Raw genomic sequence first — 15078 nt, 5'->3', positions numbered from 1 at the left:
AACCCCGCATGTTTAATCGCATAATCAAGGATTTTAGCCCGCATAATTAAGGATTTTAGCCCGCATAATCAAGGATTTTAGCCCGCATAATTAAGGATTTTGGCCCGCGTTTTTCTGGAGGGTCTATTTATTTGAAGGTGCCTCTTAACCTGAGATATTAGTTATACAGTAATAGTATTGACAATCTAAAAAAACTGAGCAACTCAACAGTCAACTTTATATTTCTTATTGTCTAAAGCATTTATTATTTTCATTTTTCCCCTCTCATATTCAGTGTGGACGGATTGAGACAGCGTGGTGTCCAGAGAGCTGCAGAGACTTCAGGGAGAAACCTCCGTGTGATGGACATCCTATCTGTTGGTTTGGAGAGGACTGAGGGTCTTTCCTCAGCGAGGAGGACCAGGCCTGATGGAGGAGGAACAGGCCTGATGGAGGAGCCCATGCTGGGCATAGCCGATACCAACTGCACAGGCCTAGTCTGTCACTTTATTTGACTAAATGTGTTTACTTATACATTAAATAGGTTTACACCTTCTGTCCATATGTGCTTTTTATTTAAAACATGTTTGATTAACTTTTGGTTCACATTTCAATAAATTGTATTTGTATTCCTTTTGTCCATTATTCTTACTGAAAATAGATTACACATTCACATCTGACTGAAGATTGGCCCCATTTATTTGTGACGTTGCAAACTCTGCGGTACAAGGCACAAGTGATGTGAAGCTCATAAAGTGAGGCAAATAGAAATAATCAGCTGATGGAGTGTAGATGTGGAAATAGATGCATCCCATCAGCTGACTGTGTTTTTCGCCACACTTTATAAGCCTGACTATAACCACCCCTTCTCTGAGGTGCAGGCAGCGTCACAAACAAATGATGGTCCTGATAGACTACAAAAATATTCGGTGTGCAGATCTTTGTTTTCACAATAAAAGTAGTTTCTTAGTGAATGTCCTGTACTGGTCTTAAAATCTCATAACATCAGCTTTTAATGTTCCTCTTGGATGTTCTTCTTGACCCTCAGAGAAAGAGGAGATGCTGAGTCGTGTCTTTCAGGCATGTCCTTTCCTAACAAAAATGACAGGAAACATAAAACATTATTGCAGAACAAGTGTGTTATTTATGAAAGATGTGTGTTTGGGGCAGTGGTTCCCAACCTTTTTTCCCAAGAGCCCCCCCAAATGACTCCTGTTGGAAGTTTCCCCCCCCACACACACACACACACACACAAGGGGGGGGGGCGTAACAGCGGTAATTAAAGTTTAAAAGTCTCAAAAATGCTACAACTACTGTCACAAACTGGATGAATGTGAAGTATTTTGTTAAAGGAGGATGAAAGCGTAATTAAGGAGCACTATTGGAGTGACTTTGATGGTTATTGGACTCAGGATTAATTCATTTGGATTCCCGCTGTATGAAGAAATTAAAGAACGGCGCAAGTGGAAACAATTCACAAAGGGATTAAACTGTTTAAAACACATGCTCAAAGTAAGCCGGATTTTGCCGATGTGTTTATGTGGATTCAAAAGTGGTAAATAATCTACAAAATGGAGGAGACCGATCTGATTGGAGGAACTGTGACAAATAATCCAACTGAAACCGGCATGGACAATGACTATGTTGCGCTTATCCAGACAAACCTGGTTTGGACACATTATGGGCAGAAGAAACATTTCTATTAAAGAAAGAATTATACATTTCTGTCTTTTTATGCCTTTAATACTAACTTGAATTAATTAATTAAAATTAATTAGTCAATTATTTTTTATTGTAATGTAGAGACAAGGCTTTCAGTGACAATCATGTATTGCCTTACAATTATATGTAAAAAAAAAAAAGTCTAAATATGATATTTGGCCTCAAATCATCTGAGGCCTGGCGCCCCCCCTGCGATCTTTGGCGCCCCCCCCCAGGTTGGGAACCACTGGTTTAGGGGCTGTTGATATAATTATTTGTTTAATTGTAATCAGATTATGAATGAACAGTATGAAATTCATCAACATTGAAATATATGTTATTATCAAAATAATATTTAACTGTTATCAAAACGTAGTGCAACTGTAGAAGCTTGCTCTGTTGTCTCACTGAAAGAATAACTTTTACCACGTTTTTTACAGACAATATTGAGAGATAAATAGTAGCAGTTCTCACTATGTGTTAAATAGCTTTGCCTTCAATACATTAAATTAGAAAGCTGACAGTCATATTGCTTGTTAACATCTAAATGTAACCTTTTGCATGGAAAAAACCCTCAACTTCACTGATGTGTAGGTGATCTAGTATTTAGTATTGTTTAATGGAATGTATATTAGTGTATTAAAGTCAATACTTCATTTATTTAAACCAATATCTTTCTTGATTCTTTGTACAGTATGAAAAAAGAGTCTTTGTACCTGTGCTGAAGTTCACTGCTGTGAGGAGTCCAGTTCTGTCTCTCACTCTCTGGTCCAGCCTGTCTGCATCACCTGGACACCTTAAACAAACAGATATATATATATGTAAAGTACCATGTGTACAAACAATATAACTGATTATCTTCTGTTGAACATGTTGGATTGAGTATTGTCCGAGTCAGGGTCCTTTTTATTTTACTGTAACTTTGGAAGTTGTGTTACCAATGCTTACTGTTTATTTGATATCAATTTGGTAATACAATTAATAAAAACAACAAGGTTTGGGTTCGTTCTTCAGATGACTGTGACGTTAAGTTAACGTGTAAACTCAATATTGAACTCCAGCTCAACCAACCATATTGTAATATCTAAGTAATCATCTTTAAATATGACATTAATAATTGTAATATACACACATCTTATTGTGAGGTTGATTTCACATACACTACTTCGATGTTAGCTAAATAGAAAATAGCATGGATAATTTACAAAGGCTTTAAAAACACAGCAGGAGCCCAAGACAATTATAAAACTTGTCATTATTTCAGCACAGTTCAATTGGTTTTATTTTCATAAACGGTTATCAACCGTTAGTGCCATAGCAGTAGGCTATAATATATTAATTACTGCTGTAGACTACAACCACTACTTGTTTATCTAGCATAAACTCAACAAAGCTAGCGTTAGCTGGCTAACTGACGTTATTTTGCCGCTAAACTGCACGATATAAAACGGTGGTCTTCAAAACGGATTTAATCCTCAATCACAATAATAATATTCAAAGTAATACTGGGCGAGTAATGGGCAAAACTTACCGTTGATTGACGCGCCATGTCAGCGGACTGGTAGCGACACGAACCGTTAGCCCCGCAGTCTCCAGTCACCCGAGCCACGTCCTTCTGATAGCTCCTCCCCTTCGCTCCAACCCCCCTCCCTCCCCCCACGTACAGGTGAAAATTACTTTTGCGACACATTTATCGCAAGAAGTGTAGCAAAAGTCAAGACCGCAGATTCGTCGATTTATACTGCCACAGAGCAGATTCGTCAAGTTGTAATGACTGAATTGAGAGGTTGTAATAACCAAGTTGCAGTTGTAATGGAAAATATATTTTAAAAATATGTATTTTTCTGCAAGTGAACATTTCATCACTGAGTTCATTTATTTTCTACAAGCTACAAAACTTTTTTTTTTCTTCTGTGACTTCAAATTTGGTTCACAGTTACGTGGATATTTTATACAAGTGTACATTTGGTTCACAGTTACGTGGATATTGTATACAAGTGTAAATGTATGCACACATAATTGTGACACGACGTGATTGAGTTCATTTGACTACTTAATATCGCACGTCCTTTTTTTTTTTTTTTTTTAAACGATATATCGTGTAGCCCTAGCTCAAATGCTTTTTCTCTTGCGGGTTTACCGGGGACACATATTTATGTATAAAAATCATCAAAAAGTGCATTTTGCATGATAGGACACGTTTAATAAACTTTTACTTTGGGACTTTACAACACTGGAGTTACTGGAAATGTTTGGATCACACAAGATTTCGACAATCCTACATAGTCACTCTGGACTGGAATCTATATCTTCAAAGAGTGTAATACTAATAATATCAGTGTAGCCTCTAAGCCAAATAATGACCGTAGTTGCAACTGAGCACATAAGTAAATAGAATTATCAGAAAATAAAGCTTTTGAATATTTGATAAATTATTTTATGCATTGTTGCATTATTTATATGTTTTAGGTCATTATAGTAATTATTATCTTCAAATGCGTACTATTTGTCACATCGACCATTTTATTTTCATATTGGTCTAAAATAATTAACGGCATACCTTTTTGTTAATCAAGACAAACTGAACAGATAATGTATGAGATTGTCTGTATGAGCAGATGTCCCAATTTAAGAAGAGCTGTAGTGTGTATAAAATACATTGTTAGATGATAGTTCCACTGCAGAATGAAACATTAGCATTGCAACTAGTTGCTGGTATTAGATCATAGACAACCTTTAAAGGACACCTATCATGCTATATTTGAACAATATATTGTAGGGCCATACCTATATAATATAGTTTTTTTTTCAAAATACCAAAAAGATCCTGCATTTTAGCCATGCCTCATTTCGCTCTATTTGCTCTTTCCAGCGCTGTTTTTGCAGGGGCTGATTCTGTGAGCTGTAGCTGACCACGCCCCCCTGCAGGAGAGGGGAGCATGCTCTGAGATCAGCTGCTAGGCTGGCTGCAGCGGGGAGAAGAGGGGGAGAAAAAGAGATCTCCGCACCGTGTTTTATTCTTATAGAAGTAAGTAGAGAAGTAATGGAGCAGAAACCCTCCTTTTTACGCAGCGGTCCAGACATAGACATCAAACGGCGACACATATTCAGTTGCCAGGTACTTTTTTGCATTAGGGCAGGGATATCTAGATACTTTCCAAGTTTGACATAATGAATTGTGCTACTTTTAAAGCAAGCAACGATGTTTTCAAATCTGTAATCAAAAAGCTCCTCAAAAACACTATCGAAGCAGTTCCTGCCGTTGCTACGTTAGTTCAAACGGTAACAACGGACTATTTTTCTTAGCGGATGCATGTCAATTTAAATCAATACAACTATTTTTTAAATCAATAAAATCATTTTTATTAATATTGGGAGTCACGTCGTTACTTTGTCGAGAATGTGGCCATGTAATAAGCGGGATAATGTGCACATTGCATAATGTGCCTTCATGCTGATCTAGATCCCTCCGCTTCGCGTCGGGCTCCTGATCAGCCTGTCGGTGTTCTTTTCCCCATAATGACCGCGTCGCTGCACATTATCCCTTACATATGATTATATAGAGTCATTATTCATTTGTTTTAAAGCAGGAGGCGCAAAAGCTTGCCTCGGGGAGGGAGAAAAAGAGCCACAGCGGAGAATAAACAGAAGGGCAACCATGCAAGGGAAGGGAAGTCTTCTTCTCTGCTTTTGTGGCAGACTACAGCGCCACTTACAGGCCTGGCATATGTACTATGGGTTGGGTTTCATCCACTTGAATGTGCGCAGTCAGATTTTGTCCGTATCTGGGCGAGCTCGACTGACGCTGACGTCATTGTTTTATCAGAAACATGGCTAAACAAATCTATTTTGGCCTCTGACATTGCCTTAAATGGTTTTAATGTGTATCGTACCGACCGGCCTAATAAAGGTGGTGGCGTTGCCATTTATGTTAAGAATAAGTTCAGTGTAACCGCTGTAGTTTCCAAATCTATCAGTAAGCAATTTGAATTTTTAGCCTTAAATATAGAAGTGGCAAAGGGTCAACAGGTCATGGTCGTGGGCTGTTACAGACCCCCCTCAGCTGTCAAAGACTCCTTGTCTTCACTAGCAAATCTTTTATCGCAAGTAGACTACAAGGAAATAGTGCAACTTGGAGATTTTAACTGGGACTGGTTAACTGCAGTGTCAGAGGATTTTAAAAACCTTTGTATCTCTTTAAATGTTACTCAGATTGTTGACAGTCCTACTCGCCCTAATATTAAGTCCCCAAATAAATCCTCCCTAATTGATCTCATTTTAACTAATGTTCCCTATAAATACTCAGCTGTGGGAGTATTTGCGAATGATCTGAGTGATCACTGTGTTGTAGCCACAATTAGGGACACTAAGGTCCAAAAGGTTAAACCTCGTATTATCATCAAGAGAGACATAAAACATTTTGTGGAGCAGGGTTTTGTACATGATCTGTTTGGGTTTGATTGGGGAAAAATCGATTTGTGTGCTGATGTTGAGACTGCATGGTCTTATTTTTATCTTGGTTTTATGGAGATCATTGATAGACATGCACCCCTGCGTAAATTTAGAGTGAAGGGACGAGACAATCCTTGGTTTTCTGCTGAATTATCTATTCTCCTACATGAGAGAAACAAGGCCTGGGCAAAGGCTAGGAATTCAGGCTCAGAGGTAGAATGGCTGCGTTTTAGGCAGCTAAGAAATAGCTTCACTTCACATGTCAAAAGTGCTAAATCTAAGTATTATCTGTCAGTTACCACAAAGAACCTGAGCAACCCTAGAAAATTCTGGAAAGCCATAAAATCGATATCCACCGGTGATATCCGTAATGAGCTACCTCCGTGCCTTACCACAGTATCTGGCACTATATCGGATAGGGCCACCATACTAAATTGTTTTAATGAGCATTTTGTGTCCTGTGGCTCTCTGTTTCATTCCGTTTCTAATTCTGCTTCTGTGAACACTACAGTCGGTGACTCAGAACAATGTGGTCTGGAAAACCCTTTCAGTTTTACTCCTTTTACTGTTGATGTTGTTCGTGAAGTCTTAACCAAGCTAGATCCTAAAAAGCCGGCTGGTCCGGACAACGTAGAACCTTTCTTTTTAAAGATAGCTGCAGATTTTATTGCTCCACCTCTTACTACTCTTTTTAACCTCTCTCTCAGCACGAACAAAATCCCAAAAGTATGGAAGTCAGCGTATGTCCTGCCACTACTAAAAGGAGGGGAGGCCACCTTATTAAACAATTATAGACCCATCTCTAAATTGTCAGTTCTGGCCAAGGTTCTTGAACGCCTAGTGAGTGAACAGGTAAAGGTGTTTTTATGTAACAATGACATCCTGTCTAAACATCAGTCAGGCTTCAGAAAGCAACATAGCACCATCACTGCCACAATGAAAGTGGTAAATGATATTACGAGTATTTTAGATAATAAGCAGAGTTGTGCAGCTCTATTTGTTGACCTATCCAAAGCTTTTGATACTGTCGATCATCGCATCTTAAAGCAGAGGCTACTCAGTATTGGCATATCCAGCCATGCAGTAGGGTGGTTTGTAAACTACCTCTCTGAAAGGTCCCAATGTGTTCAGTTTGATGGGCTGTCTTCAGAGTGGCTAAACATCACTAATGGTGTACCACAAGGTTCAGTTTTAGGTCCGCTATTATTCTCTATCTATATTAATAGTTTAGGTGAAAATGTCGAAGGAGCAACCTTACATTTTTATGCGGACGATACCGTTATGTACTGTGCAGGTCCCTCGATTAACGAGGCTGTTGTTAAATTACTACACAAGGAATACAACTTGAAGTGGTTACCTGTTACAAATACTTGGGTATCTGGCTTGATGACTGTCTCACTTTTAAACTTCATGTCAATAACCTGCTTAAAAAGCTGAGGGTTAGGCTAGGTTTATTTTACAGAAATAAGTCCTGTTTCTCGCTTGAGGCCAGGAAAAGGCTAGTCACTGTGACCTTTTTACCTGTGCTGGACTATGGTGATTTGTTATATATGAATGCACCTGCCAATTACCTGAGCAAGTTAGATGCTGCGTATCACAGTGCACTGAGATTTTTGACAAATTGTAAAGCACTTACGCATCACTGTACCCTGTATACCAAGGCGGTTATGCCATCACTTACTGTACGGAGGCTCAGTCACTGGTACTTTTTCATTTACAAAGCCATGTTGGATAAACTACCATCTTATATCTGCTCCCTGATCTCTCTGCGAATTGAAAGTACTTATTGCCTGAGATCGCATGCTGTGGTTTTATTAAATGTGCCAAGTGCTAGGACTGTCTTAGGGAAGAAAGCTTTTAGATGTGCAGCTCCACTAACATGGAACAGTCTGCAAAAAGAATGGAAAATTACCAAGCTAGTACCACTACATGTTTTTAAAGCTCGGTAGGATGCTACAAAATCAGATGCTGTTGGTACCTGTACATGTGGTTAAATATGTAAATTGTAATCCCTGTACATTTTGCTGTATGATGTCTTTTTGTTGTTCTGTTGTTTATATTTTTATGTCTTCTTGTGGAACCTACTGCTGCAGGTCTCCCTTGAAAAAGAGATCATTGATCTCAATGGGATTTTACCTGGATAAATAAAGGTTTTGAATTGAATTGAATTGACTACAGCGTCTCCAGCGCTTTCGAGCAGCAATGGCCGGCCGTGGCCCAACCTCTCATTCCCCTGATAGGTGGAGAATTGACCAATAGCCGTAGCGCGACTTTACTGACGTCAGTAAAGTGTTGAAATCTGGATCAGTCTGTATCAGATCCGTTGCAGCCCCTTTTTTAGAGATTTGGGTATGGAGGAAAATAGAGAGGGTTGTGTTTTCTGACACTTGGTGAGTTCCCTGGAACACCGGGGACACATATTCATGTATGAAAGATGTACAAAAGTGCATTTTGCATTATAGGTCCTCTTTAAACTATTTTGTACTTGTTTTATTGAAGCCGTTTGAAACCAAAACCACTGGTAGTGATTTGTATGACTGTAATTGCATTCCCGCAGTGAGTTGCAGTAAGTTCGATTTTTGGGAAATTATACTTTCACTTGTGTTTAATATTTGTCTATCCCATTTATGTCAATCAGAGTAGACTCTTCTCATAAACATTTTCAACAAAATCTTGACGCTATACAACCTTAAAGAAAGGAAGATTGATTGCAAGACTGTTACGGTACGTCCACAATGCAGCTTTAAACAAATCTTCAACCGCTTCCAACGCTTCTCTGCCCATTGACTTTGAATGGGGATGACGTCACTTTGCCTCGCTTGTCGCCGAACTGCATTGTGGGGGAGCGAAGCGAAGATTTCCAGGATTTTCAGGATTCAAAAGTTGAGCAATGTTCTACTTTTGAAGCTGAGCTGGAAGCGTCAGCCAATCAAATCCCGTTTATGCAAATCTGACAGTAGAAGCGCTAGCCAATCAAACCGCGTGTAAGCAGGGAGAGCCAGACCGCAGTTCATTTCCTCATATTCCAAACGAGAAATTACGGTAGCAAATCACCCGGTTCTTTACGACCAGAACTATTAACGGGATACAAACCGGAGGAACCAGGCATGGAGGGAGGTGGCAGAGACAGTGGGTGAAACTGGTAGGTTTTCGCCTGTTTGGGGAGTTTATATATATATATATATATTGCTCGCATAAAATCCCCGGGGTTTTTTGCTTTGTATGTCGGGGGCGGGAGATTCATGTGATTGGTTGTTGGTCTCGTTGCTCGCAAAAAATCCCCAAGCTTTCAGACACGTCCAGCTCCAAGATTTTCAAGATTTTTGAAAAGCTGCAGTGTGGACATACCGTTAGACTGAACTACTTTGAATATGTCTGTAATTCTTCTTATACAAAGATCAAAAGTCATGCTCTGTAATAAAAACTTACCATTGATCGCCATGGGTAAGACGAGTCCCCATAGTCGTAAGTTATCTCCTCACCTGGAGATATTTCTGTTACAGCAAACAGGCACAAGTGTGGTTTTCCCTCAGAGAAAATGTTCTTAATTTCACAGTTGGGACTTATGTGATCGTCATTCACAAGCCGTCCAAGGGTCCCGTCATCCTTTGAGGCATCAACGCTGCAAAAAAAAAACCGTTCTAATGAAACAAGAACATTTGAAATGACTACGCTTAACCATGTTGTTTTCTTAAAAAAACACTTTAGATAAGCTAACCATGTCTCTTTCTGCTGTAACTTACCACCACTGTTCTCCTTTCCATGAAAACTCAAAGAAATATTTGTTCAGATTATCGCCACATTTCTTCTTACGCGTTGTGTATTTTGGAGAGAAGATTTTCCCCTGATATTCAACCACAAACGCGGATGGTTCAATGGCTCTGCTGGTAAACACTCCCTTTCCTATGAAGCATAGATTAATATGAAAGCATTAGTCTGGTAATGATGAATTTGGATGACCACAATCATTGTTTTATTTTATCAAACATATTTTCACTATGAGACAAGACTTCTCCTGACACCCAAAATACATTTGGAAAAAGGAATGAATGCCTTTTATATAAATCTTGTGGAATTGTTGACTTTGTCTGCCATGTATAACTCTAAACTGGGTTATCGTAAATGTACTCAGGACGTCTTACTTTAAATCGTAAAGAACAAATGTACCATACTAACAATTACAAGTGTGGACATATTTAAGTCAAAAATAGTCTGTGATGACCTGTGGTTTTTCACTCCTAGTGAATTTATAAAAACCTCAATTATAATGCACCAATGTTTAGATTTTGCACATCTTTCCTCAAAGGACTTATGTCATTTAAACTCCTTCTAACACACCAGTTAAGGAGGCTTTGGGTCCATCAAAAAAGGAGTGACTGCCATCAGAATTGTACCTCTTACCTTTAAAGGAGTTGATAAACTTTTCCTCCAGGAAGGGTTTGTCTCTACAGGCAACTATGTACTCCAGGGCATCTTGCTCTGGAGTCAGTTGGCGTCTTTGCTTCTCCATGACAGCTAGGAAAATGTCCTAACATAAAAATATTAGGTTAGGGATTATATGAGATCTGAGCATACATATATCCATAAATATATAGCAGGAACATTTTTTGGTTTTAGCAAATTATTACTTAAACCACTTACTGTTCTACAAATACAACACTTTATGTTAATCTTGTTAAGCATTGTTTCACATTAAGATATGAGTCTATTTATGTGTGTGTACATTAAGAGCAATTCATAAGGAGTCAAATTCCTTGTATGTGTACATATAGGTAGAGATAAATGGTGATTTTGGAAACTTGAACATGACAGTAACCATTCTATTGTCAGTTTAGAGGAGTTAAATATTACCATTTTCTGTGAATCAAATAAAAAATAAAACACAAGGCAGTCTGTAAAGTAACTTCAAATATTTACTTACATGTGTACATAAAAAGCTAGAAACATGTTATTCAACTATGACCAAAGTGTTGTGTTAATTTCTGTATAATTGCATTTTATTAAACCAGTTTTGTTTAAATGTATAAAGTTGGATCTGACTGTGGTGTTTTCTACCTTGCACATGTCTTGCTAGCATGCTAACACACTAACTAGCAAGTGGAGAGGCCAGTATTGGTTTTCCAACACATTGCCCACTGATTTTGACCCCAATAGATGTAGTTTCAGTAAAGATATTTTTAAACACGTTTACCTTTCTTTCAATATCCCACAGTAAAAGCAAGAAGGGCTAAAGATGTATCTAACACAGTGGCAGCCATCTTTCCTCTGTCGTCTTTTTCAGGAGACCACGTGACGATGAAGCGACGACATCTACGGCGAGCAGCAGCAACTCCGACCAATCACTGACTGTAACGTCACAGGATGACTCTAAAAGCAGCCAATGAGCGGACGTGGATGTATCCACTACCGTGAGGACATACAAACCTACATTACTGGCGTGTGTGGTTTATGAGGACCCAAGGAAACAAAACATATTGTAGCATTTACTGTTCCTACATTGAAGAACACAAACATTAGGAAACGCATACAACAATTTAACAACTTCCACCCCAGTAACTGTTTTCACATAAAACAACTACATTTCAAAGGATTTTATTCAAAAACAACATAGAATAGAAAATGTCAAGACCATTGGCAGCCATACTTTAAGGAATGGGGGTTAATATAACCAAGATATACATGACAGAACAGTATTTTTTTTATAAGCCAGGGAGTCAAGGTTATGTAACAAGTCATATGAGAGGACAGTTGACTGAAAACAGTAGGCCCTATGTCCAAAATGCAGTCATCAACACTCACTTCAATGCGTTCAGTCAACCAAAGGTAACTTAGTGAAATGTTCCAATGGTGTGAAAGTATTTTCAAACATAATACATTGCTTTAAATCATTTTCTTTCAAATACACTGAAATGAATTCCTAAAATCGGTTAATTTGTCTGTGAGTGAGGCAAAACGAAATGTAAAAAACTATTTGAATCTTTCATTGAAACTTATTTTCTTTTGTTGAAGTTCAGTTTCTAACATTTTACCAAAGGCAAATTGGAGAAGCCTCTTGAATCATTTAAACCAGCAGATATAATGGAAGAATGCACAATCACAGCACATTTTGGTAGTATTTACATTATGAATTCCTATGAATTCTATGAATTCTTTTGTTATGAAATGTGCTTCCTACATTTTCATAAATGACATTCGAACAACCCTTAGGGTTTAACAATGGCGCCGCTCTTTGACTGACACCAAATCATAGTATCGATGCATTGTTAAAACTCAAGTATGTAAATGTTGGTCGCCAATTTACATTTACATCACAGTAAGCTGTTTGTCTTCTGGACATTTACTCACTGATAACCTAAACCAAAATTGGGAAGCTACCATCTAGCAGATAAAATACAGTATAGCTTTGTGTCCAATTGAGCAAGTAGTTGATGGTCCGAATTCTTAGTTGAGTCTTCCATCTCAGTTCCAAAACAAGGAATATCACTTTAATTGCAGTTCTGAAAATAGTACTTATGCTCCATAGGGATTATTCTGTCCGTTTCTGTTTATTAGGTCATATTCAAATGATCTAATCTCTTTATTTATAATATTTCCACGACAAGTTGATGCACCAAAAGGTTTTTCTTCCTGCATCACTTTCACTCTGAATCCCCCTCTTCTTCCTTGCCAGGTATGAATGGTAGATCATCGGATTTCTTCTGCTTTATCCCTCCATCTTTCTTCCTCCTGACATGCAGCTCTCTGACAGTGAGGATGCGAATGAGCATGTTTTCCTTTGTGCTGTCGTCCAGAGGGCTGGAGGAGAACCACAAGGGGCTGTTGGGGACGCAGCAGCGCTCAGGCTGAAGGAAGAACAGGTTGGTGCGCTGTTTGACTGACTCCGAGCTGGATGGAAGACAATTGTAAAATATCAACATGGTGATCAGCATTTTTTCAAGTTCCTATACAAACAATAGGCAGGTGCCCATTTTAGAATTGAAACAGGCTGCTGTAAGTAGTTTGGTAACGGAATATACCCACCACTTGGAGAGGTAAAACTCGTAAAGTCTGACTGGACAGCGGAGAGGGTTCTCTGTGTTCTCCATCATCTCCAGGATATCCTCTTTACTCTCCTCCTCCTTACGCCTCTTAGCTGGAACCTCTGGATCTTTAGAGGACACAAACAGTTCAAACTGTTTCAATATTTATACATCCAAAGTTGGATTTAACATGTACCTGCTGGTTAAAAATACTATTAATAAATACATTTAGAATAACAGTAAGATGTTTACAGTTATGTGAATCTACAGCCATTCAACTTGCACTACATAACTAAACTAACAATAGACACAGATTCACTTTTGAAATAAAACGCCCATGTATTTTTACAAAAGATAATACTGTCTGCAGTGTGTTTTTTTTTTTTAAATGTTTGCATGATGAAAAACTCTAATTATATGTAATTACACTAATTATACAGTGCAGTATTTGACTGCAAAATAATTGCTTGACTTTCTCAAAGACTTCTTAAATCACCAAATGTGTGATAGTTAAGTTAAGATTTAGGAAGACTTTTGAGGTGTTTTTAAATATGTTTTAAATACATAGTGGAATGGAACTAACAGGTATTTATTTTAACCCTAGGCCATTCTGGTACCTGGCTCTGCCTCGTTTATGGATATTGGGGGGTAGAAGCGCAGGAAGGTGTTCTTGCTGTTGTCATGGTTGGTTTTGGTGCAGCGCATGACGTGGGCGAAGGACAGCTGGCGGTGCTGCTCCACCGTAGTGAAGCCAAAGTACTTGCAGCAGAAGAAGAGCAGAGTGTTGAGGAGGACGATGGGGGAGTACGCGCCCAGTTGTTTACATTCCCAGAGAAACTCCTCCTCCACACGGGAATGGATATAACCTGCAGAGAGGGAGGACAGCTGTCAGAAGTCTGATCAAATGTTTGAGTCAAACCAGGAAAAACGGAAATATTGACAGAAATTGCAAGAACATGAATAACTCACCACTTGCTGTGATTGAAGGTTTAAAATGTCTTAGATTAGTAGTGAACTCTGTGGCGAACTTGTTGTAGAACCGATCCATGAAGATGTTCTCCACACGGCCGTTTGTAAACAGATGCTGAGGAGAGGGGAACGGTTCCAGGGTCACAATGAGAATAGTCAAACAAGCGTCAATATCATTTCATTGAATGAGGAGAATATATGTACGCATATTACCTTTCTTGACTTTTTGTGATTTTATTTAGTTTCATTATTAGATTAAAAAGCTACAAGAACGAAATCAGAGCTGGAACACAAGTGCTTTTATTGTGAAGAAGTAAAAGGAAATTATTTAAGCTTTGTTACCATTAGAAAAAAATGTGTATAATAAACCCTCATCAACTAGACACATTCTGAGCTGTTTGGTCAAACTTTTTCCATGAGTGTCCTATGACTTGCCTGCTGAATGCCGAGGCAGAGGTAGAAGAGGCTGTCGGCGGAGTACGACTCTCCATTGGGTCGTTTCACCTCACTGATGAAAGAACAAAGACCGTAGCTCAGCTCAGCCGTGGTGCAGCTGAGAACATCCTCCTTCAACTCTATGGGGCGAGCTGAAATCAAGATATAAGCAGTCAACAATGAACAAAGTTTAAAAAGATATTACCAAAAAACATGGGCAAAAAGATAGTATATAAGAAAGTATGTCACAGTGAAAACCATCACCAATCACCTGAAATCAAAACTTGAAATATGTGGCGTCAAAGAGAGGGGCTTTAAATCAAAGGCTTTCAAATAGCTGTTATTGACTTGAGGCCTCGAGTTATTGAACAAAAACATCCAAATAATGAATGGATAGTTAATCAAGATTACAAATGTTATGTCCTGTGATTTAGCTCAGTAACGGACAATTATTTTAATGTATTTATCTGCATTAGTTTGACAATTAATCGTTTGGTCTATAAAATGCCAGAAAACAGTGGAA

The 15078-nt window shown here is 38.5% G+C and overlaps 2 protein-coding genes across 5 annotated transcripts in view; both read right to left on the bottom strand.

Moving 5' to 3' along the window:
* Nucleotides 1-11440, bottom strand: part of LOC117536655 — a 60018-nt gene extending 48578 nt beyond the window's left edge. For 2 of the 4 annotated variants that reach the window (XM_034201600.1, XM_034201601.1), the window contains exons 1-4: nucleotides 11324-11422; nucleotides 10534-10660; nucleotides 9876-10035; nucleotides 9562-9754 (exon numbers count right to left, since the gene is read on the bottom strand). In XM_034201600.1, the coding sequence (XP_034057491.1) occupies nucleotides 9562-9754; nucleotides 9876-10035; nucleotides 10534-10642 (462 nt within the window). In that variant the 5' untranslated portion in view covers nucleotides 10643-10660; nucleotides 11324-11422. Of the gene's footprint in view, nucleotides 1-9561; nucleotides 9755-9875; nucleotides 10036-10533; nucleotides 10661-11323 lie in introns of all 4 variants that reach the window. The other 2 variants (XM_034201602.1, XM_034201603.1) reach the window with 1 other exon arrangement.
* A 268-nt stretch (nucleotides 11441-11708) lies between these two features.
* The window catches only part of LOC117536668 (zinc finger MYM-type protein 4-like), a 28965-nt gene continuing 25595 nt past the window's right edge, over nucleotides 11709-15078 (bottom strand). Inside the window, exons 23-27 of the mRNA XM_034201625.1 lie at nucleotides 14556-14707; nucleotides 14121-14235; nucleotides 13769-14017; nucleotides 13153-13279; nucleotides 11709-13017 (exon numbers count right to left, since the gene is read on the bottom strand). Of these exons, the coding sequence (XP_034057516.1) occupies nucleotides 12771-13017; nucleotides 13153-13279; nucleotides 13769-14017; nucleotides 14121-14235; nucleotides 14556-14707 (890 nt within the window). The 3' untranslated portion in view covers nucleotides 11709-12770. The remainder of the gene's footprint in view (nucleotides 13018-13152; nucleotides 13280-13768; nucleotides 14018-14120; nucleotides 14236-14555; nucleotides 14708-15078) is intronic.

The sequence above is a fragment of the Gymnodraco acuticeps genome, unplaced genomic scaffold (assembly GCF_902827175.1).
Source record: "Gymnodraco acuticeps unplaced genomic scaffold, fGymAcu1.1, whole genome shotgun sequence".
In the NCBI taxonomy this organism is placed as follows: Eukaryota; Metazoa; Chordata; class Actinopteri; order Perciformes; family Bathydraconidae; genus Gymnodraco; species Gymnodraco acuticeps.
The sequence above is the reverse complement of the archived record's forward strand: the minus strand, read 5'-3'. Positions and strand labels throughout refer to the sequence as shown.